At 37.7% G+C, this 25,468-nt stretch overlaps 1 protein-coding gene across 1 annotated transcript in view; it reads left to right on the plus strand.

The window, feature by feature from the left end:
• Window positions 1–25,468, plus strand: part of ERP44 (endoplasmic reticulum protein 44) — a 92,605-nt gene that overhangs the window by 18,104 nt on the left and 49,033 nt on the right. Inside the window, exons 2-4 of the mRNA XM_027615341.1 lie at window positions 17,504–17,576; window positions 19,737–19,776; window positions 24,228–24,343. Coding sequence (XP_027471142.1) covers window positions 17,504–17,576; window positions 19,737–19,776; window positions 24,228–24,343 — 229 coding nt within the window. The remainder of the gene's footprint in view (window positions 1–17,503; window positions 17,577–19,736; window positions 19,777–24,227; window positions 24,344–25,468) is intronic.

Below are 25,468 nucleotides of genomic sequence, written 5' to 3' on the forward strand. Positions count from 1 at the left end.
GAAAGAAATAAACTATTTGTGTGCATGTGTATGTAACTCAAATGTTATTCCTTAGGCTTGAAAATAAAAGTAGTGAATTAAATATTTTTGTTGTATTAAAGATATTTAGGAAAATAACTATTTGCATTAATAATGAAATAAGGAATAACAAAATAGACTTAAAACAACTTTAGGTTCAGAGCTGTATTAAGCAGAAGATACAGAGATTTCCTGTGTGTTCCCTGCCCTCACATATGCATAGCCTCCCTCATTATCAACATCCCCCACCAGAGGGTTATGTTTATTACAGTTGATGAATCTACATTGACACATCATTATCACCCAGAGTCCTTAGTTTACATTAGACTTTACTCTTGATGTTGTACATTCTGTGGGTTTGGTCAAATGTGTAATGACATGTATCTACCATTACAGTATCATACACAGTAGTTTTACTGCCCTAAAAATCCTCTGTGCTCTACTGATTATCCATCTCTCCCCTCTAAACTCTGGCCACTGATCTTTTTGCTATCTCGATAGCTTTACCATTTCTTGTCTTGTTTCTCATGTGATGTCGTATAGTTGGAAACAAACATAATGTAGCCTTTTTAGATTGGCTTCTTTCACTGAGTAGTATGCATTTAAGTTTCCTATATAACCTGTCATGGCTTAATAGCTTATTTTTTTTTTTTAGCACTGAATAATATTCCATTGTCTGGATGTACCACAGTTTATCTGTTCACCCACTGGAGGACATCTTGGTTACTTCCAAGTTTTGGCAATTATGAGTAAAGCTTCTGTAAACATCCATGTGCCAGTTTTAGGTGAACATAAGCTCTCACTTCCTTTGAGTAGATGCCAAGGAGCACGGATTGCTGGATTACATGGTAAGAGGATATTTAGTTTTGCAAGGAACAGCCAAAGTATCTTCCAGAGTGGCTGTACCATTGTGTATTTCCACCAGCAGTGAATGAGAGTTTCTGTTTTCCTCATCCTGGCCAGCGTTTGATGTTGTCAGCATTGTGGATTTTGGCCGTTCTAATATGTGTGTAGTGGTATCTCAGTCTTTTAATTTGCATTTTCCTGATGACATATGATACAAAACATGTTTTCATATGCTTATTTGCCAACCGTATGTCTTTGGTGAAGTGTCTGTAGGGTCTTTGGCCCATTTTTTAATCAGGTTGTTCATCTTCTTATTGTTGAATTTTAAGAATACTTTGTATTATTTTAGCTAATAGTCCTTTATCAGATGTCTTTTGTAAATATTTTCTCCCAGTGTATGGCTTGTAATCTTATTCTCTTGACAGTGTCTTTTGCAGAGCAGAAACTTTTAATTTGGATGAAATCCAGCTTATCAATTCATTCTTTCATGAATCATGCTTTTGGTGTTGTGTCTAAAAAGTCATCACCAGGGGCACCTGGGTGGCTCAGTCAGTTGGGCATCTGCCTTCAGCTCAGGTCATGATCCCAGGGTCCTGGGATCGAGCCCACATCAGGCTCCCTGCTCATCAGGGAGCCTGCTTCTCCCTCTCCCTCCCACTCCCCCTGTTGTACTCTCTCTCTGTCAGATAAATAAATAAAATCTTAAAAAAATAAAAAAATAAAAAGTCATCAACAAAAACCCAAGTTTATCTAGAATTTCTCCTTTGTAAACTTCTAGGAGTTGTATAGTTTTCTGTTTTGTGCCTAGTTCTGTGATCCATTTTGAATTAATTTTTGTGAAAGGTTTGTGTTTAGATTCATTTTTTGCACATTGTGTCCAGGTGTTATAGCATCATTGCTGAAAAGGCTATCTTTTTTCCATTGTATTGCTTTTGCTTCTTTGTCAGATCAGTTGATTCTGTTTATGTGGGACTATTTATGGGCCTTCTATTCCATTGGTCTATTTGTGTATTCTTTTGCCAATATAACACTTTCTTGATTATTGTAGCTTTATAGTGAGTCTTTAAGTTGGGTGGTGTCAATCCTCTAATTTTGTTCTTGCCCTTCAATATTGTGTTGTCTATTCTGGATCTTTTGCCTTTCCATATAAAATGTAGAATCAGTTTTTCAATATCCACAAAATAAGTTGCTGGGATTTTCATTGCATTTGCATTGAATTCATAGATCAAGTTGGGAAGAACTGACTTCTTGACAATTTTGAGTTTTCTTATCCATGAACATGGAATAACTCTCCATGTATTTAGTTCTTTGATTTCATTCATCAGAGTTGTGTAGTTTTCTTTATCTAGATCTTGTACTTATTTTGTTAGATTAATACTAAGTGTTTCATTTTGGGAGATGCCAATGTAAATGATACTGTGTTTCGAATTTTAAATTTTACTTGTTCATTGCTGGTATATAGGAAAGTGATTGACTTTTGTATATTCATGTTGTATTCTGCAACTTTGCTATAATTGTTTATTATTTCTAGGAGGTTTTTTTTTCTTTTTTTGTCATTTCTTTTGGATTTGCACTGATTATCATGTCATCTGCAAACAAAAGCAGTTGTGTTTCTTCCTTCCTAATCTGTATATGTCTTATTGCATTAGGTAGGACATCCAGTATCTTTTTTTTAAAGATTTTATTTATTTATTTGAGTGAGAGAGAGCGAGCCCAAGAGGGGGTAGGGTTAGAGGGAGAAGCAGACTCCCTGCTGAGCAGGGAGCCCGATGCGGGACTCGATCCTGGGACTCCAGGATCATGACCTGAGCCGAAAGCAGTCACTTAACCAACTGAGCCACCCAGGCGCCTGGACATCCAGTATGATCTTGAAAAATAATTGTATGAAGAGACATCTTTGCTTTGTACCTGATCTTCATTGGAAAGCTTCAAGTTTCTCACCATTAAATATGATGGTAGCTGTAGTTCTTTGTAGATGTTCATTAACAAGTTGTGGAAGTTCCCTTCTATTCCTAGGTTACTGAGAGTTTTATCATGAAAGGGTGTTCTATTTTGTCAAGTGCTTTTTCTGCATGTATTGATGTGACCATATGATTCTTATTCTATAGCCCGTTGATGTGAGAGGTTACAATGAATGATTTTCAAATGTTGAATTGGCTTTGCATACCTGGCATGACTCTCACTTGGTCATGGTATATAATTCTTTTTATCCACTGTTGGATTCAGTTTGCTAATACCTTTTTGAGGATTTTTGCATTTATGTTTATGAGAGATATTGGTCTGTAGTTTTCTTGTAATGTCTTTGCCTGGTTTTGGTATTAGAGTAACTCTGGCTTCATAGAGTGACTTAGGAAGTATTTCTTCTGCTTCTATCTTCTAAAAGAGATGATAGAGAAGTGGTGTAATTTCTTCCTTAAGTGTTTGGTAGAATTCACTAGGGAACCTATCTGGGCCTGGTGCTTTCTGTCTTGGAAGGTTGTTGATTATTGATTCAATTCCTTTAATATGGATAGTCTGTTTCTTCTTGTGTGAGTTTTGGCAGATTGTGTCATTCAAGGAATTGTTCTGTTTCATCTAGGTTATCAAGTTTGTGGACAGAGTTGTTCATAGCATTCTTTGATTACCCTTTTAATGTCCATGAGATCTGTAGTGTGGTGTCCTCTCTTTCATTTCTGATATTAGTAATTCTTAAATGTGCCAATGCTTATTCCTTTTTTTTCCCCCCAATAGAAGGGATTTAATATGGGGAATTGGTTACATAGGTGTTGGGGCTGAAAGAGCAAAAACCAAAGACAATAATAACTCTAGGAAGTAGTTCCATGCCTAGAATGAGGGAGATAAAAAAAGAGATTATTATCATCAAAAGATAGGAATTTGAAAGGGGGATGTACAGAGCTGGTGTTCAGCGCTCTGGGGAAGACAGGACTAAATAGTAGTGCTATAGGGGCACCTGGGTGGCTCAGTCCTTAAGCGGCTCAGTTGTTAAGCGTCTGCCTTCTGCTCAGGTCATGATCCCGGGGTCCTGGGATCCAGCCCCACATCGGGCTCCCTGCTCATTGGGAAGCCTGCTTCTCCCTCTCACTCCTCCTGCTTGTGTTCCCTCTCTCGCTGTCTCTCTCTGTCAAATAAATAAGTCTTTAAAAAAAAATAGTAGTGCTATATTCATTGTTTCCCATAGCAGTTCAAACTATATACATCACTATGTCTATATAGAAAAGTTACAAAGAGGGGTGCTTGGTTGGCTCATTTGGAAGAACATGCAACTCTTGATCTCGGGGTTGTGAGTTTGAGCCCCACATTGGGTGTAGAGATTACTTAAATAAATAAAACTTAAGAAAAAAGTTAAAAAGAGATACACTCCCCAAAAGGACCTGGCTGAGACAGTTTCATGGATGAATGCTTATAAATAATTAAGGAACTTGGGAAAGCTTACTATGTGCTTTATAGGAATTCTGAAAATAAAACTATGAAATCATACCACCATCATCATCACCTCTTTTTTATAGACAACACTGTGGCACAAAATGGTTAATTTGCCCAGTGTCACTAGGAAGTGACAGATCTAGGATGTAAATCCAGGCAGTTGGCTTCCAAAGGCTATACTTCGCAACACCATGCTATACTCATCCCTGTGCTATCTAAACTATTTCAAATCATAGTGAAAGATGAAACCTGTCCAGTTGTTTTTTAAAGACATAAATATCTAGTAAAATATCTAAATAGTAAAAACAGTTCACAAAAAGAGAACTACAGAACAGTCTCAACCATTAACACAAATATTCTAGTAAAATATTTGCAAGTAGAATTTAGTAGAATATTAAATCTGCAACTTGAGCAGATGGAGTTATTCTAAGAGGATAAGGATTATTCATTGTTAGGAAATCTATTTAAAAATCTTACAAGTCAAAAGAGTAAAAACAAATGATACTGCTTAGTTAATTTTTCAAATGATACAGGAAAATGTTCTCGATTAAATAATTTAATATGGAAAGAAAAGTATAATTGAAATAAAAATGAAAACTTACGTCCCTCTGCCCCTTCCCATTCCTAATTTCTTTCCCCCTTTGTAGAAGTAACCTCTTTGGTGAATATCAGGTAAATCAGATACAAATTTTTCATATATTATGGAGGTCATCTTACACCCTTACTTAGCTGAAAAGTGAATAAGTTAAGCTATTATGTACATAATGTTTACTTTTCTTTTTTTTTTTTTTAAGATTTTATTTATTAGTGTGACAGAGACACAGCAAAAGAGGGAACACAAGCAGGGGGAGTGGGAGAGGGAGAAGCAGGCTTCCTGCGGAGCAGGGAGCCCGATGTGGGGCTTGATCCCAGGACCCCGGGATCATGACCTGAGCCAAAGGCAGATGCTTAACTGACTGAGCCACCCGGGAGCCCCTGAAGATACAGATTTTTTTTTAAAAAGATTTTTTGTTTATTTTTTGACAGGGAAAGAGACAGCAAGAGAGGGAACACAAGCAGGGGGAGTGGGAGAGGGCGAAGCAGGCTTCCCTCTGAGCAGGGAGCCTGATGTGGGGCTCGATTCCAGGACCCTGGGATCATGACCTGAGCCGAAGGTAAATGCTTAACGACTGAGCCACCCAGGTGCCCTGAAGATACAGATTTTTAAAGTAAGCAGTGGATTAACACATTAGGCCTGTATAAAAATGGAGTCATTCTTGGATTTGCTAATAAAATATTTTTTATTGTAGAACATAGTACTCAGGAATAGGAAACTAGAAAGCCTGAGAGTCATCCAGAACTAAGTGAATACGTATTATAAGAAACCAAAGGTTTTATTGAAGAACAGGTTCTCATTGAAGATTGTTGACTCACCAGAAAGGGTCAGGGTCACATGTTTAGTAGTGAAATAAAGACATTTTTTTGACATAGTAGGGGGTATTTTCTTCACTTTGTGCAGTTTAGAAATATATATGCCACCAACAGAAACTGGTAAATTAGACAGTTGAAGAATTTCAGTTATACAATTTAGGATTTTTCAGAGCCTTTATGGTATAAACCTTGAAAAATTTTTTTAAAAAGTGAAAACATTGGCATTTAGTTCACTATATTATGTTCTATATTGGCTGTCTTCCCCATTTCTCTGTGTGTACTTCCTTTTTCTCCCAGATAAACTACTGTACTCAACTACTTGTCTCAGGATTCACTTCTCGGGGGCTGTCATTTTTCCTATAAAATTTCCTATCTCTCGATGCTGCTGCTTGTATCCCCGTGGTGTCATTTCATATTTCATCCATTGTTTCCTTACAGTAGTTCTTGGGCTTGATTAGATTGAGGTCAGTTTCAGTTTTTTTGGGTTAAGAATACTTCACAAGTGGTGCTTTTTATTTCCTATTGCATCCCATCAAGAAGCATTAATATCTGGTTGTTCTGCTTTTAGTGATGTTAAGATTGTTCAATAACAGTGTCAGTGTAGTTGTTCTGTGTTACGACTGACTCAAAGCTTCTTGAAAGCCTAGGCAAAAGGGGAGTATGACGTACTGTGTAATTCTCATTGTTCAGTGCCTAGCAGTTATCTTTTGAGAATAGATAATGACTTTGCCAAGAACTATGGATGACTCTTCAATTAAAATACTTGAGAGAGGGGTGCCTGGGTGGCTCAGTTGCTTAAGTGTCTGCCTTCAGCTTGGGTCATGATCCCAGAGTTCCGGGATTGAGTCCCACATTGGGCTCCCTGCTCAGCAGGAGTCTGCTTCTCTCTGTCCCTCACCCAGCTCTTGTGCTCTCACTTTATCTCTCTCAAATAAATAAATAAAATCTTAAAAAAAAAAAAAGATTTAAAATGCTTGAGAATCTTCTCTCTCTTTTTTTAATAGGAAAGAGAAATTAAATTTGATGATCTTGCTAGATGTTTTATTTTTTTAAAGATTTTTTATTTATTTATTTGACAGAGAGAGATATAGTGAGAGAGGGAACACAAGCAGGGGGAGTGGGAGAGGGAGAAGCAGGCTTCCTGTGGAGCAGGGAGCCCGATGCGGGGCTCGATCCCAGGACCCTGGGACCATGACCTGAGCCGAAGGCAGACGCTTAACGACTGAGCCACCCAGGCGCCCCTTGCTAGATATTTTATATGTGTGTGTCTGTGTGTGTGTGTCTGTGTGTGTGTGTGTGTGTGTGTGTATTTTATATATGTATAAAATCTTATTCACATCCCTTTCCCTAGTGCCTAGTACAGTGCTTGGCATGTATGTAATAGATGACTCAGTGAGATATTTGTGGAATGAATGACCTAACAGAAGAGTGTATGTACCAGCATGTATGTAGATTCTCTTAAGGGAACTTTCTTTCATCAGGCATCCTGGGTGAGAATTACATTGTACCACAAGAAGAGTAGTCATAATTTTCTTTTGGCATATATTTGCAAATATTTGTTCTGGACTGTTACCTATAAGATCCAGCGTTAGGTACTAATCATGAGACAGTGATGAATAGGATGTTGTCTCACATTGTGTCCCCTACCCCCCACCCCTGGTTCCAGAGTGTGTACAGAAAAAGAAGGTAACAATTCTCATCTTAACTTTTCTCCCAATTCCCATGCTTTGTTAGTACCACCATTGCTAGAATTTGGGGTTTTAGAGGAGTATGGGGTGATTTTAAGAGAAAAATCCTTTACACACATTGAGAAGATCACTTTCAGTTCTGAAAAGCTTTGGACTCTTCTTTGAAGGTCAGAGAACTACATTGTCTATGCCAGGTAAATTAGTTCATCTCATTTTTTTTTAAAGTAATTCTAATACAGTTAAAGTACAGTGTTATATTAGGCTCTCATTTCATTTTTAGAATACGGTAGAAAACAAAACACAGATGACATCACTGTTTTTTTTTAAGATTTTATTTATTGTTTATTTGAGAGAGAGAAAGAGAGAGCACAAGCCAGGGGAGAGGCAGAGGGAGAGGGAGACGCAAACTCCCCGCAAAGCAGGGAGCCCAATGTGGTGCTTGATCTCGGAACTCCAGGATCATGACCTGAGCTGAAAGCAGATGCTTAACTGACTAAACCATCCAGGCACCCCAACATCATTTTTTTTTTTTTAGTATAGTTGACACAGTGTTACATTAGGTTTAGGTATACAACATAGTGATTATACAAGTTCATACATTATACGCTGTTCACCCCAAGTGTAGCTACCGTCTGTCACCATACAACACAGTTACAGTACCATTGACTATAATTCCTGTGCTGTGCCTTTTACTTCTGTGCCTTAGTCAGTCCATAAGTGGAAGCCTGTATCTCCCACTCCCCTTCACCCAGTTTGTCCATCCCATGCCCCTCTCCCCGATGGTAATCATCAGTTTGTTCTCTTATTTGTGGGTCTGCTGCTTTTTGTTTGTTTTGTTTTTTAGGTTCCACATAAGTGAAATCAGATGATACTTTTCGTTCTCTGACTTACTTCACTTAGCGTAATACCCTCTAGGTCTGTCCATGTCATCACAAATGGCAAAATCTCATCTTTTTTGTTTTAATGGCTGAGTAATATTCCAGTGTGTGTGTGTACACACACGTACACACACACCATAACTTCTTTATTCACTCATCAGAGATGGACACTTGGGTTGCTTCAGTATCTTGACTCTTGTAAATAATGCTGCAACAAATGTAGGGATGCATATATCTTTTTGATTTAATGTTTTTGTTTTCTTTGGGTAAATACCCAGTAGTGAAATTATTGGATCATATGATATTTCTATTTTTAATTTTCTGAGGAACCTCCATACTGTTTTCTGCAGTGGCTGCACCAGTTTGCATTCCCACCAGCAGTACGTGAGGGTTCCTTTATCTCCACATCTTCACCAAGACTTGTTATTTCTTGTCTTTTTTATTTTAGCCATCCTGACAGTATGAGATCTCTCATTGTTGGTTTTTTTTTTTTTAAGATTTCATTCATTTATTTGACAGAGAGAGACACAGCGAGAGAAGGAACACAAGCAGGGAGAGTGGGAGAGGGAGAAGCAGGCCTCCTGCCGAGCAGGGAGCCTGACGCAGGGCTCGATCCCAGGACCCCGAGACCATGACATGAGCCGAAGGCAGACACTTAATGACTGAGCCACCCAGGTGCCCCTCTCGTTGTTTTGATTTGCATTTCCCTGATTATGAGTGATAATGGGCATCTTTTCATAATGTCTGTTGGCCATTTGTATGTCTTTGGAAAAATGTCTCTTCAGGTCCTCTACCATTTTTAAAAAGATTTGTGTGTGTGTGTGTGTGTGTGTGTGTGTGTGTGGTAAGTTGTATAAATTCTTCATATTATTTTGGATATTAACCCCTTATCAGATATATCATTTTTAAAATACCTTCTCCCACTCAGTAGATTGCCTTTTGCTTTGTTGAAGGTTTCCTTCACTGCACAGAAGCTTCTTATTCTGATGTAGTCCCAGTAGTTTGTTTTTGTTTCCCTTACCTTAGGGGAGACAACCTAAAAATGTTGCTACAGCCAATGTCAGAGAAATTACTGTTGTGCTCTCTTTTAGGTTTTTTATGGTTTCAGGTCTCACATTTGGGTCTTCCATCCATTTTGAATTTATTTTTGTATATGTTATAAGAAAGTTGTCAGTCTCATTATTATGCACGTAGCTGTCCAGTTTTCCAGCACCATTTATTGAAGAGGCGATCTTTTCCCCATTGTATACTCTGGCCTCCTTAGTCATGGATTAATTGACTATAGTGGGTTTATTTCTGGGCTTTCTAGTCTGTTCCATTGATCTCTATTTTTGTGCCAGTACCACACTGTTTTGATTAGTGAAGCTTTGCAGTACGTTGTGAAATGACATCAGTTTTAGTGGAAATCCATGCATGATCAAATAACTGATGTACAAGAAAAAAATATGGATTTCAGTAATTTATTTTTTATTTTTTAGAAGGAAAGAGAGGAGGGAGGGGCAGAGAGAGAGAGAGAATCTTAAGCTGGCTCCACACCCAGCACAGAGCTCACCACGGGGCTTCATCTCACAGCCCTGAAATCATGACCTGAGCCGAAATCAAGAGTCAGACCCTTAACCTACTGAGCCCCCCCAAGCATCCCTATTTTTATTTTCTATGGTTGTTTCTACTGGCAGAATTTGAGTTTAGGGATTATATTAACTATATTGGAATGATTATTTTGGAGGTATAGAATTTATTTTCCCAAACATGTCTGCACCCACCACATCTTGACTTTGTAATAAGGAATGTTATAATTGTTCTACTGTTTCTTTATAAAAGCATACTGGTTCCTACTTGCCCAAAATTTGTATCACTTGTCCAAAAGTTGTATCACTGAGCAGTTTAAGGGTTAATGTAGCTTCCCAGTGTTATTCTATACTTAGTCCTATTTTTCCCCTCTTTTTGAACTTCTAGTTCATTATAATGCTTCTGGGAATACTAACAGTGAGATGTGCCTCGATTGATACTCAGCTTCAAGGCTCTTACAGTGCTTGTCAGCCTCAGCTTTTTTTCTCTGGGGACCTTTCATATCTCTTAGCTCCTTGCAGCCAACTGAAAATCTCTCTGCTTCTGTTGCCTGCCAGCTTAATGCAAAACTGAGAGTCAGAGAAGTGGCCCCAGGGAGGAGAAACAGCCTGGGTCCCATGGCATCGGGACTTCAGGTAGTAGGCTGGTTTGTCAATTTGGATTAGAATGGAAGAGAGCTGTTGCCTGGTACATTACTTATTTCTTGCTATAAGAGAGACACAGTTTGTAAAGGGCTTTGAGACTCTCCTGACAGGCAGGAAAATGAAAAATTTAGCACAAATACACTAAGTTATTACTGCAGAATGCCTAGCAGATGTAATGTCAATTGTGAAGGAAGGAAGCATTCTCTTTAAAATTTCTATTTTATACCAGTAATTTTCATGCAGAAATATCTATTCAGGCAGTAGGCAGCATACTTTAAAAAATTAACATTTTGTAAATTTCTAATAAGATTACAGACTCCACATTTTTCTAAAATCACAGTATTTTGCATGTCAATACAGACTTCTCACAAGTGAATCTTACTTGTTCCTGCCTGTGTTCATATTTGAGGACTATAAACATTTGTACAGAGTTTAAAATGGGCTTACATGCTCGCTTGTAGAGCCGGAGGCTTTGCTCTCTAAAGCAGTGCTTCCTAAACTTTAATGTACATAGGAATCACTTGGGGATCCTCTCAAAGTGGAGATTCTGATTCAGTGGGTCTGGGGCCTGGTAGTCTGCATTTCTCACAAGGTCCCAGGCGATGCCAGTACTGCTGCTTTAGGGACCATTTTTTTTTAATAACAAGGTTTTAAGGTATTAAGCTTTAAAACAAACAAACAGATTCACTGGAAATACTTCTTGTTTTCTAAACTCATTAACTAAAATATGCTAATAAAACACTTAAAGCCTAGCAAATAAATGCTTTTGTGACTTACCAATCTTGCTAGCAGAAATACTACCTAATAACCTCTTCTGCCTGATACTTTATTAGATTCTGGTCCCGAAAGTTCTAAATTTTTTATTTTCATGTTAACACCTTTAAAACAATATAAGAAGTATTAGATTTTTATCCACCAGTGTAACATAGCTATTCTTAAATGAGGGTATTCTATGTGCGGAAGTGTCTGGAAATCATGTCAGAGTATAGCTGTGGGGGAACCAGAAGAGGGTATAACTAGAAGCTCAGCACAGCTCTTAGTGAGGTAGAAGGCTTTCTGTAAGAGGTAGGAAGATCACTTCTGAGGTTTCCTCTAAATCTAAGTCTGTAAATAATCACCTAGTGGTATGCTCTTCACCATTACATAATTAAAAGCAAGTTTTAATAGACTTTATTCCTATTTGATAACCTTATTATCCTCAAACATGTGAAAAATGTTTGTTGGGGGGGGCACCTGGGTGGCTCAGTAGACTAGTTAAGTGTCTGACTCTTGATTTCCACTCAGGTCATGATCTCAGGGTTGTGCGATCAAGCCTTGTGTGTCAGGCTCCATGCTGACTGTGAGGCTTAAGCGCTTAAGATCCTCTCCTTCTCCCTGTACTCCTCACCCGCAACCGCCCGACTCATTCTCTCTCAAAAAAAGAAAAGTTCGTTGGCTGTTCTTTCCCCCATTTCTCACCTCCAACACCCTCCCTCTAAATTCTTAGTGTATTAACGTCATCTGCTCTTTCATTTACTTAGCACATATTTGAGTACTTACTGTATACAAATGGGTTATTGTAGTAAATGATCTGTGGGATACAAAATTGAATAAGGTGCAGTCTCTCTTCCAAGGTACTCAGTCTCCTAAAGGAGGTGAGATAGCATAGACAACTTGTGTGAATTAATAATCTGTTAACACCCTCCAGAAAGTGCTCTGTGGGTTCAGAGGAGAGAGAAATTAATCACCGGGGTCTGGGATCATCAGGAGAGTCTTCATAGAAAAGATAGCTTTTGAATGGGTCTTGAAAGCTAGATAGCCCTTCCTTGCCGTTGCAAGCAGGATGGTCCAAGAGGAAGCTGTACCGGCAAAGTATGGATGCAAGAGAGTAAGGAGATGCATTTTAGAAATCGCATGTAGTGTAGACTCCTTGCATTCTTGGATTCGTAACTTCAGGATTTGGACTCTTGATTTGTGAGTGACCCTTGAAGTTACTGATTTTATTCCCTTGTGAAGAACTTAGTGTCTCAGTTAGTGAGTGAGGCTAGTAATGCAGCAGCATTCATATCAGATTCCATCTTTATTCTTCTCTATTCATTCTCATTCCATTTTTCCTTTTACTGTATATTATGTGGGAAAACATTATATACTTCTTAATAGTTTAGGATTTGTGAGGAGCTTTTTATAATTCCTTTCAGTTGCCAAAGGTCTCCTGCAAATAGGGTGACCATATAATTTATTGCCCGAACTGAGACCCATTTGAAAGGAGTGGTGCTATTAGTAATATTCCACGGTGACAGGCATAAACTGGGTTATTCTCAAGCAAGCCAGAGTATATGGCCCACTAGAATGTATGATTACTCTGTACTTCATGTTAGTTGGAGGACAGGATATGGATTGGGAGCAGGAGATGTTATTTAGGAAAGCAGGCCTGTGGATGGTCCTAAATGCCAGGTTAAGGATTTAGGCTTTTATACTGTAGACTGAGAAAACCCTTGGAGGTTTTTTTGTTTGGTTGGTTTGGTTTTTGTGTTCTTTTGGCATATGATTTGATGTATGCAAAGCAGCATTTGGAAAGATCAGTCTGAGCTCTGTGGGCAGATTAGATTGAAGGGAAATACTCAATTCAGGGAGTGTCACAGTGGTTCCCACTAAGGGTGTATTTGAATAGCAGCCCCTCAAATGGCCTTAATATACAAGGAAAATTTGTTAATTTCTTTGTATAATTATGAACAGAGAAGCTTTAATAAATCACTTCCAGTATGTGTTATTACTGACATTAGTTCATGCTTCTGAAGAAGATCCTGTTGGATTAGTGTCTTGTTCAGTTAATGTTTTCACAAAAGAGGAACAAACAGTACTGGGGCTTAGCAGTAAGTGCCAGAGCATTTTGTATGTGCTAGCATTAGAACATATATATATGTTAACATTGTAATAATTAGGGGCGCCTGGATGGCTCAGTCGTTAAGCGTCTGCCTTCGGCTCAGGTCATGATCCCAGGGTCCTGGGTTTGAGCCCTGCATCGGGCTCCCTGCTCGGCAGAGAGCCTGCTTCTCCCTCTCCCACTGCCCCTGCTTGTGTTCCCTCTCTCGCTGTCTCTCTCTCTGTCAAATAAATCTTTAAAAAAAAAAATTGTAATAATTAAAATTTGACCTGACACTGAGAGTGCTTACTCAAAAAATCTTTACAAAATTTATTTCTAAAATACCGTCTTTTATCATGTAATCAGTGTTTCATTGTATCTTGTTTTAACTTGATGTCTATGAGGAGAGAATGTTAATTTCACGGTAACTCCCATTCCTCTAGTGCACGTTCACCTTTTTCTATCCCCATCCCATGGAATAGATTGGACTTTGGAGAAAGAGTTATTTTTGACCAGGAGAACCAGACAGATCTCCATGGAAGAGGAAGTCCATCTTTGAAATACTGATTAGGCGGTAGTGGAGAAGAGGACACTCCAGGTAGAGGAAACCTTGTATGCAAGGAGAAGAGGAGGGGCACCTGGGTGGCTCAGTTGGTTAAGTGTCTGACTTGTGATCTCAGCTGGGGTCATGATACCATGGGTTGTGATCTCATGGGTCATGTGATTGAGCCCCACTTGGGGCTCTGCGCTCAGCAGAGTCTGCTTGAGATTCTCTCTCTTTGCCTCTCCCCCCCAGCGTGGGTGCTCTCTTTCAAATAAGTAAATCTTAAAAAAAAAAGGGGGGGGGAAGCAGAAAAATTGTGGGGTGTGCTTTTGGAAAAGCAACTGGCTGCTGGGTGGCTTCGGACATGCTATGGAAATAAGAGCTGGTGCACTGGCATCACTAGCCAGTTAGGTGGTCATGGAAGATACAGGGAAGTTGAAGGAAGGGAAAGCTTTATAGTTCCCAAAGATGTCTCAATTTTAAAAAACCTTTTAATGGAAGAAAATAGTCTTTACTTGTTGAAGAAGCTCCTATTTAAAGCTAGCCTGTCACTTTCTTTATTTTTTTTAATGAAGTAGGGTACAGTATTTGACATTTCACTGATGTGCCTTTTATACAAGATTGCATCGCTCGACACATCTCAGACTGAAATGTTTAATATTTGGTACAAAATGCATGTGGATGGGATTATCCAGTGACTTCTAGGTGACTGGAGATGTTTCTCAGTTTTGGCAAGAAAAAGAGCTAATGAACTGAAGAGAATGACCAACTTATAAAATATAAGTTTACATCTGTATATTTACATATGTTGTCTAAATATTCCATCATTAGAGGCTAAAATTCTCCATGTCTGTTAAGATCTTCTATTCAGAATGTCTCTGTAGCTTTTTGTTGTTTCTTTTAAAGAAAATAAATTTAAAAGTTTACCTCAAGTCTTAATTTAAAAAAATGAATGATTATACTCTCTCTCTTCCTGGTCTAGAGCTACTTGCCTGGTCTAGAGCTACTTGTCTTTATTTTACTTAAGCACTAAAGCATTTGACACATAAAGATGTTTCTCTGGGAGAATTTTGTTTAGGCTTAGGGCTGACATGAAAAGAAACAATTTGTCAGACTAGTAGAGCTTGCTAACAATTTAAATAAACAACCTGCCTTTCCCTTTATACTGCATATTAATAAAAATGTTAATGATAAAACACCTCCTTTACACCCCACAGGGCAGAGAGATGATTGGGTCAGAGACCATTTTCTTGCTTTGGGCCCTCTGCAACACATCTGTTAGCTGAAAGTGTCTTACCAGTTGCATGCTTATTAGCACCATGTTTCTAAACTAATAGGTATTAATGCAGCCAAATTTGATTGTTGTCTCATTTTTGTTATCATCTGGCATGTACATATTTTGCCATGTAAATATTTCAAAGTAAAAAGCAGTTAAATTTAGAATATACTTCTCTGTAAACAACTTTGATGGGTGACAACTACCTCTTCAAAAATGGGCTTCCTTGGATTATATAACTGAAGACAGTTATTTGTGTTTGATATTTTTCTCCTCTCTTTATCACCACTATTTGGAGAGCTCCTCAAGGTAGAGCATGCCTTATGCATTTGTGCCCTCAGTACCTAGTAGATGCTCCATAAATGATTGTCAAGTTATTTAACGACTTGACTTTGATAATGACCAACTTTGTTGCTTTATGGTAATATTTTTGCATCACCTTGAATTTTTCAACACAATTCACTCTAAAATCTTGTATCAATATAATTGGCTTTGTTAAAAACAAAACAACAGGCCCAAGATGGAATTACTTATGCTAAGCCCCATGTTACCAAACTAAGACTTATTACAGTTTTGACTCTCCTAATAAGAAGTGGAATTTCAAACCAGTCAACTGGGAAATGCCTGGTCCGCACTAGTTTGGTAATATGACCTCTGCCATCTCCAAAAGGAAAGTGACTTTGCAATAACTAACCCACATTTTTTTTTTTTTTGCCTAGTAAAACTTCCTTTTTCCTTCTCTCTTCTGCCTTTCATTTTATACAGGTCCTTGGAGCTCCTTTTCTCTCTGTTAGATTGGATGCCGCCTGATTCAAAGTGATTTTTGCTCAAATGAACTCTTAAAATTTTTAATATGCCTCAGTTTATCTTTCAGCAGGTTGCACAGTTCTCAAGAGCTGGTCATACACTGGTGAGGGAAGGATCTGTTCATTGAGATATGGATAGTGAGGGAATAATGACTAATGAGGGAATCTCATCTTTCCAGTTAATGTTTCTGGTGTTAAAATAATGAAATTAGTCACATGTCAAATATTCCGAGATTTTTAACTTACCTAGTTTACGTGTAGCAGAGTATAATTTATTGGTTGCTAGCAGAAATAATAGTGCACTATTGGCTGCACGAGTATAGGAACTTGAAAATAAGACTAGTGCTATTTGGCTTTTTCTAAGAAAATAATAAATTAATAGGAATATTTCAGATAGCTGGGCTTGTTTACATGCCAGCATCAACATGGCTCTTTATACCGTTCAGAAATTGAATTGTTGGTGAAGTAGACACTTTTTGAGTTGTAACAGTTGTGACTAAAGTGTCTGTGAAATGAGGGGGGGGGGCACATGGGTAGTCTTCAGTCCCTTAGGGCCTGACTTAGTTGTCACTCATAGCCACCGTTCAGTGAATGGATTTCCGTTAACACACAGGGTGTTAAAGGTGGGGCCTAAAAATAAAATTCAGTAAGTATTACTTTTTAAACGAAGTGAACTGTTGCTAGTTTAGTTTATCTTTTCTTTATTTTGCAGATGGCAAACTAATATTTTCTTTGATAAACTTGAACTTTGGGTTCAATGTTTTGGAAGTAGAAAATTTGTATTCTCTTTTTAAGAGCCTCTCGCTTAACACATTGTTATTACCAGTACGTGAGATGAGGCACGAAAGGTTTTTGGTTCACAACTTGAAGTCTTTCTTGGATTCTTCTCTTTATTATTTTGTTTTATCTTAGAAACATGGTAGGGATAGAGTCAGCAGACGTAGCTTTGGTTTTATATTCTTTCCAAATTGATAATAACCCAGTAAATTTTTTCTTGTTGCACCATAAAGTTGTTGCAATATTAATTTAAAAGAATCAATTCTTAATTTCTTAATTGTTTAGAAACAATCACTTTTGTGTATTTGGAAATATAGGGAGTTTTATTTGACGAGTTTCTAGGCTTAGAAATTAGTACTTCTGGGGCGTGTGAGCGGCTCAGTGGGTTAAGCATTTGCCTTTGGCTCAGGTCATGATCCCAGGGTCTTGTGATCAAGCCTGCCCATCCCCCCCCCTTGGGCTCCCTGCTTAGAGGGTGTCTGCTTCTCCCTACCCCTTCCCTCTGCCTGCTGCTCCCCCTGCTTGTGCTCTCTCTCTCACTCTTTCCCTGTGTCAAATAAATAAATAAAATCTTAAAAAAAAAAAAGTTCTTCTGTTTTGTTGATCTAGTGAAAGGTTAGAATAATAATAAAGATAATAAAAATTAGAACCAATTGATGGGTGATTTTGTAAATAAGTGGAACCAACTTTATTAAAAATTTTCATTTTCTTTTTATTAGACTTTCTGCATTATTTGCCTTTTATGAAAACATTTATTAATTTCTCATTTTTAAAATTTCCAGGTAACCTGGGTTTTTACTCCTGTAACAACTGAAATAACAAGTCTTGATACAGAGAATATAGATGACATTTTAAGTAAGTACCTTGATATTTTAAAGTATGCTTCTTTATAAAGAGCCAGTTTATATACAAAAACAAAGTTAAATCTCAATTATTAGAACAGTTGAGGAGCTGGCATTCTGATTAGCTTCATGGTTTCCTGAATTAACAAAGCACTTTTGGTTTTGATTTTTAGTAAAATTTCTTAAACTGTGTAAGTCTCTTTTCCTGTGTTACAAATAAACTTTCAGTCTTGTTACATTTCTTTGCCTTGTCATAACTACCACTGTTATAAAGTATTTTGCTAGAGCTTACTTAGAGGCCAGCAGTTCCCACTGTGTGATACTTAACATTCATGATCTTAGGACACAGTTTAGAAATATTTTGTCTTTTTTAACTTTTAACTAATTTACCGACTCTGATCTCTTTTATTGTCATTGGTTCAGTTAAGTTAAATAAGTGTTTTACTGAATGCTTTGTTTGCTGACAGTGCGATTGTGGTTACAGTTACCTTTGGGGGGAAACATTTCTGTTTTTTAAAAGTAGTAGAGGGAAGGTGAAAACAGGGTTGATAGAAAATCGTAATTTAGGAGATTTAAGAAATTGTACAATGAATGCATAAACGATTTCTTTCTTCTTTTTTTAAAGCACTCCATTGCATCCACTGATGTAAGCAGAACTAAACCAAAAATAATAAAAGTAAAAGGAGTTATTCATTGAACATCATATACTGTTTTGTGTTCTTGGAATTGGTTTTAAACGCTAAAAAGTCTATCCCATATTATGGGATCTCTTTAGAGCAGTGGTTCTATAACCTTTAGCATGCATGACTCACCTGGAGGACTTATTAATATCCGTCCTGCTAGGCCTGGTTCCAAGGTTTTAATAGAAACTGCTAGACCCCACCTGAGAATTTGCATTTCTGTAAGTTTCTCCATGCTGCTGGTGTTTCTGGTCCAGGGAGTACAGTTTGTGAACCACTGCTTCAGAGTGAAGAAGAAGTGGATAAAAAGTGCTTTGAAGGTAAAAAAGGAAGAAGAGAATTGGAACTCACAAATCATTCTTTCATTTTTCAAATTCTAGAATATCTTTGTGTTTTATTTTTGTGAGTACTTGAGTTTAGTTTCTCTGTATGAAGTTTAGGCAAAAGGAACAAATGTATCTTCCTCATGACTTCACATCCTGGTATGCAAATGATACTGCTATTTTTGCAACAAAGAAGAGCTGTTTAATGGATAGGAACCAGAAAATGTGCATGTTATGCAACATGATGAGTTGTAGATTACTTGTTGCAACTAGTGAGGCATCTGAACTTTAGAAATGGATTAGTTACACAGGTCTCTTCTGTGAAATAGAATTTTCTTGCAGAGCCAATTCTCAGTTATTCATGTATATGGGAGATCAAAATTATTAAGGGGCATCTGGGTTCCTTAGTCAGTTGAACATCTGGCTCTTGATTTCAGCTCGGGTAATGATCTTTGGGTCGTGAGATCAAGCCCTGCTTTGGGGCTCGCTTAAGATTCTTTCTCTCCTGCTCCCTCTACCCCCCATCCCTGCTCACACTCTCTCTTTTAAGGGGGGGGGAGAGGATTATTCAAATCCAGATCATTCCACTTCACTTTTTTTTAAATTTTATTTTATTATGTTATGTTAGTCATCTTACATTACATCATTAGTTTTTGATGTAGTGTTCCATGATTCATTGTTTGCGTGTAACACCCAGTGCTCCATGCAATACGTGCCATCCTTAATACCCATCACCTGGCTAACGCATCCCCCCACCACCCTCCCCTCTAGAGTTCCACTTCACTTTTAATGAGAGTAGGCTATTTAGTAGTTTTTTTCCCTTTCATTTATTTATTTATTTATTAACATATAATATATTTTTTGCTATTTAGAAGTTTTAAATGAGAGTAGGCTATTTAGTAGTTTACTTTCCTGATCTGGATTTGATTCCCCTTTTGTTTTATATTCATGCAGTGAAGGTATAAAGATGGAGGATATAGAGAAAAGGATTAGGGATTCTCGCAGGTTATATAACCTGTCCATGACTCTGTGTATGGGTTTCTGAGTTAGAGTAACTTAATTGTTATTGTGTGTTTTTAGCAGGCCTTTACATAAATAGGAAAAAGATCATGATGAAAACCATCTCTTTGATTATAACATAGATTGTTTGGTTTTGTTTTTCAATTTCAGACAATGCTGATGTTGCTTTAGTAAATTTTTATGCTGACTGGTAAGTAATAATCTTATTTTTGTTTTTTGCAGTGGGGGTGAAGTTGTATCATTTAGTCTTTTTTCTTTTATCTTGCTACATGTGAATTTTTCTTTGCTAGAAAGGGTGAAGGGGAAGCCTTTTTCTTACGTGAGACAATATTCCATATATAACGTCAATTAAGGTTCAATCACAAAGGGAGCAGCTTAATTTCATGATCATTTATATTTTAAGAGAAAAATATATGATTTCATTATCCCACATCTTAAAAGCAGCAACAAAAACTCAAATCCATCCTCTCTCCCCCCAACGCATCTCTCTCTGTTTCTCTCTCTCTCTCACACACACACACACACACACACACACACACACACACACACACACACACACACACACACACACACACACACACACACGTACATATTGCAATTCTGTATTTTTTCCTGACTGAGGAAGTAAACAGTATTTGGAGGTGAGGATGTGGATGTGGCAAGTTTAGAAGGAAATATATTGTTGACACTTTTTAAACATGTATCTTCTACTACTTCTAGGAAGCCTTTACTCCTTCCCCTGTCTGAATCAGATTCTTGTCTTTTGTGTTCATATAGTACTGGATACCACTCTCTTTTTCTTACTACATTATTTTGTCTTTTATATTTGTGCAAACCAACATTGAGGGCAGAGATAATGTCTTACTCAGCATTCCCAGCATCTAAAACCAGGGCATAAACACGTAGTAGATGTTAAAGAATGTGACATGGGGATAGGTAGAAGAAGGGAGCTTGAGTTGGAGATAAGCTTGAAACTCTCACATTAATAATCCTTTTTCCTAGACAATCTGTATCTTATTTGACCCTTTAAGGCTCACTACCTACTAGTTGCCACCACCTACTTCAGGCCACAGTCCAATTTACCTAGATTACTGTGAAAGCTCCTAATTTATTTTCTGTGCCTCAAGTCTTATGTGTCTCCATTCTGTTTTCTATAAGCCAGAGTGGTCTACCTAAAGTGCAAACTGAATAAGGTTACACTTCATCTTAAAATCCTTAAATGGTGTTCCATTAACTTTAGGTCTGAAGTCCCTTACCTTGGCCTAGAAAGTCTCCAGTGACTTCAGACCTAAAGTTACCCTACCTCTACATCTTAATTTCTTGCCTCTCTCCACTCCCACATTCTGTTCCAGTTGTACTGAACATCTTTCAGTTTCTGTAATATTTTATACTCTTTCATCACTGGACCTTTAGTCATGATATTTTCTCTGCCTGGATGGGTTACTGTTCTCTCACCCATTTATTTACATACTAAAAATTTAGTCTTAACCATCTTTCAAGTCTTAGATTAGATGCCACTTCCTCCGGGTCACCTTCCTAGATCAGTATTCCTACCCTATTCCAACCCTTTTTCTATCTTTCCATAATACCACATACTTAGCTCATCAGAACACTTGTATGATGTAGTTTAATTGATGGCTACCTACCACAGTCTTAGCTTTATGAAAAGTTACCATATCTATCTTTTTTCAACATTAATCCCCAGGCATTCTGCATAGTACTTGGCAGATAAGTACATAATAGATATTTACTGAATGAATGATGTATAGATATTTAAAGAACTTAAAATGTAAATGTTGAAGATAAACAGAGAAATACACAGAGAAAAATGCCATTTCTAAAGTGTATAACCAAGGTAGCGTTTTCCAAGGTAAATTGGGTTTGTCCACATGTAACAGTAGCCACAAAATTGGGTATAAGATTATCTAGTCCGATCCACTTTAAGAGTAAAACTCAGACCCAGAGGAGTAAAGTGTCTTCCGAAGGTTACCTGACAGAGTTGTGGCAGAGTTAAATCTAGAACACAGTTCTCTTGATTGAGGGATTTTGTGTGTTGTAAGAAAGAGAAATAGAATGTGCCACTGACCTTGTTGCAAAAGCTGAATTGGAAATGTGGACTAATTGCAGTTATTTGGGAAAACATATTACCCAAAGAACACCTTGAGTTGTTCATGAATTAGTACTCTTTCATTCAACTGATAAAACTTGGGTAATTAACCATAAGACATAGATTTATACCGTGTGGCCTCAAAGGCTAGATTCTGAGTTCTGTTTGAAGTTATGAATGTGGCACAGCTTAAGGAGGAATTCTCTAATAGATGCCTAAAAATACTGTTTGCTTCAAAGAGTAATGAAACATAGTAGGTACTTAATAATGCTGTTATGTGCCAGGCTCTTTATGTACATTGTTTTTAATGCTCAGAACTACCCTGCAGGTAGGTATTATAATTTCCATTTTAGGTTGAGGAAATTGAGGCTCAGAAAGGTCATACGGCTAGTAAGTGGTGGAACTGGGATTTAAACTCAGGTATGTCTGACTCCGAAGCTTATTTCCCCCCTCCCCCCTACTAGATCATATTAATAAGTATACTAGTAAGTACCCCCAAATTGTCCCTGCAAAGACTTTTACACGTTTGGTTGATTTGTAAAGGGTAGATTCAAGCACTAGATTGGAGATTGGATTCAGATGACCCTTAACGCCCTTTTAATAGATCTATTGCTTTTGTTATGTTTTATAAATGTAACTTTCCATATGTATGGATACATGTGTATGAAGGTATGGTGATATTGCAGTTGAACTTTTATTTCATCTTTCCCAGTCACCTTCTGGTATTCACATTGATCCTATTTTAAACATGAACCTTTGCTTAAATGCTTACTGGGCAGCAAACTGCACAATCCGGAAAGAAGGAGCCCCTAATATATGCCTTTACCTTGCCCTTAAGCCAGGAGCCTGTGCACTAATTCTTCACTAGGCCATGTCCTGATTCTTCAAGAAACCATTCATCAGTTCCCACTCTATGCATTCCCCTGCCCTCCAGCACCCTATTTTCAGGAATCTATAAGAAACTACAAACTTGAGGTTCCTGGATGGCTTAGTCGGTTAAGCACCTGACTCTTGGTTTCAGCTCAGGTCACGATCTCAGGGTTGTGAGATTGAGCCACATGTTGGGCTCTGCCCTGGGCACGGAGCCCGTTTAGGATTCTCTCTCTCCCCCCGCTGTTCACGCTCCATGCTCGCTCTTTCTCTCTAAAAACAAAAACAGAAAACTATAAACTTGTGGACCTAGCATTTCCTGTTCCTCCATCCTATCAATTTAATCATTTAACAGACATATATTGAAATGCTTATTAGAATACATAGTCAAATAAGACACGGTCCCTGATGTCCACAGACCCCACCCACCTATCCCAGATGGGAGAGATTTAAGAATGCTAAAAGAGGAAAGAGCCACTTGAAAGCAAGAGATTGAAGATACAGATTGTGTCTCCTTGATATATTCTAGGACATCTCCTTAGGAAGTCAGGTGAGTGGGCTAGAGGAGGTATCTACCAAAACAAATAAGGAGGAAGGATAGTTTGCACCCTTTGCACACAGGCTTTATCAGACCTTTGCTGAATTGTACTTAATAGGTATGACCTAATCACCTGCGGATTAAAGAATTCACAGGCCTCATTTAAGTAAGTTTCTTGGTGGAAAAGGACTCTGGAAGCAAGAGTAGCGATTACGGTTGTTTGTTTCGTTTGTTACAAATACTCAGAACCTTTTTCATACAAGAATGGCTGTTCTAACCCAGCTGGCTATGTCCTGATTCTGATTCTTCTCTTTCTTATCAGGTCCCTTTAATGACCTACAACATATTTGTGAGGTAGTTGGCCTGATTAAGGGGCAGTCAGAACTGGAAGTATCAAGTTTCTGGAATATTGTGGGGTTTGTGCCCCTTTTTAAAAGTAAAAACAGAACAAACAGAAAAGACAAAAGAAACATGAATAGGAAGTCTTGTTTAGGAATTGCACATTTTTGCTCCTGAACTTAACACATTTAATATGTTCATAGATACGAAAGCCTATTTTAACTGGGGGTAAATTTTGAGGGGAACATTATATTGTATGTTATATATTCTTTTCATGCAACTTATTTAGTATACTAACTTGCCTATGAAATTTGATTGACCTAGTCAGGTGAATCAGTCTAGTATTTGCAATAAACTTACCCTGTTAAAGATTTTGTATAGTAGTCTAAAAATATGTTCATTATTTAGAGAAAGCTAATTTCTTTTATAAATGCCCAAGTCTTAGTAGTTGCAAGTCTAAGTGGAGATACATCCTAAGGGCTTATATCAGACTTGTTTCTTGGCCTCTGTGAGAGATCCTTAGCTGTGTGCTTTATAATATTGGCGATTTTCTTAAGGTGCAAAAAACAAAAATCTTTTAATTGTACAGTCTGAATTGGAATAGTCTTTGAATTCAAAATTGTCTTCATTTTCAACGAATGGCTTCCAGGTCCATGACTAAGTTAACTATGTGATCGTCTCAAAAGCTGTTTATTGTACATATACTACATATCAATGGATAATAACTGAAACAGGCTTTTATTACTTCTGCTTTTCAGTTTTAATTGGTATCCTTCTTTGTACATAGGTGTCGTTTCAGCCAAATGTTGCATCCAATTTTTGAGGAAGCTTCTAATGTCATTAAGGAAGAATATCCAAATGAAAATCAAGTAGTGTTTGCCAGAGTTGATTGTGATCAGCACTGTAAGTATCTCAGTAGGAAGTCTGGAAGAAATTGTCCCATCCCCACCACACACACACACACACACACACACACACACACACACACACACACACTCTCACACTCTCACACTCTCACTCTCTCTTTCTTTTCTTTTTTAATGCTAAAAAAATGTTCTGCTTTAGATGGAAGTTCTAGTGACTTTGGTAAAATGTTAATATTTAATCTTTATGTACTTATACTACTTTGCATTTTGCCTGCAAAGTAATTTTTTAAATTAAAATATAGTAGAATTAGCATATAGGTAATAAATCATAACTAGCAATGTTTTCTGTCAAAGCAAATACCAAAATCAATAAATAAAACTGAAATAAAATTTTAGGAGAAAATGGATTTCTGTTTTAGAATCCTACAAAAATACATTTGTAGTCATTGCAGATAAAACTATCTCAGATTTTCATGTTTCTGTTATTTAAAAGATTCCACTAAAATGGGCTTAGACTGTCTTGGAGGTGTAATTAGCTGTAGTTACAGAATACAGTTATTGAGAGTGTTGAGAAACTTAGGGTAGACTCACTTATAGTCCAGCGTCTTGGATTTCACTGGTCCCAGCGGAGCTTGGTTTTCCATGCACATGACAGATCTCGCTAACTTGAGCTAGTGAGCGTGCAGTGGTGTTTCCTCCCGGGTGCGTGCATCACACATGAACTCTCCTCTCTCATGGTCCCAGACTCGCTGTGTTTTGTAGCTCTGGTTCATTGTGTGTGAGTTGTCTCACCCATTGCAGTGTCAGTTCTTCAAAGGCAGGAACTTTCTTCTTTTTGTTTTTTTAATTCTCCCTTTTAAGTGGAGACCAAACTACTCATTAATCTTTGAATCTCATGCATCTGACAGTTTCTGGGAGACAGAGACTGCTTGTTAAAAGCTTGTTGCATTGAGTTACTGGCGAGCTCTCCATTCTGCAGATTTCTTATCCTTTGCTCCCCTGGTAATTAGAATTAGTGTGTGTGTGTGTACATTGACTTTTCATTTTAGTGATGAGAAATGGAAATAAAGTGACTTAACGAGCATCAGACAGCTTAACATCTAGTCAAACCAGAGTTAGAATTCAGATCTCCTGACCAAATACCTTCACAGACCTATTAGCT

Source organism: Zalophus californianus, chromosome 13 (assembly GCF_009762305.2).
Source record: "Zalophus californianus isolate mZalCal1 chromosome 13, mZalCal1.pri.v2, whole genome shotgun sequence".
NCBI lineage: Eukaryota > Metazoa > Chordata > Mammalia > Carnivora > Otariidae > Zalophus > Zalophus californianus.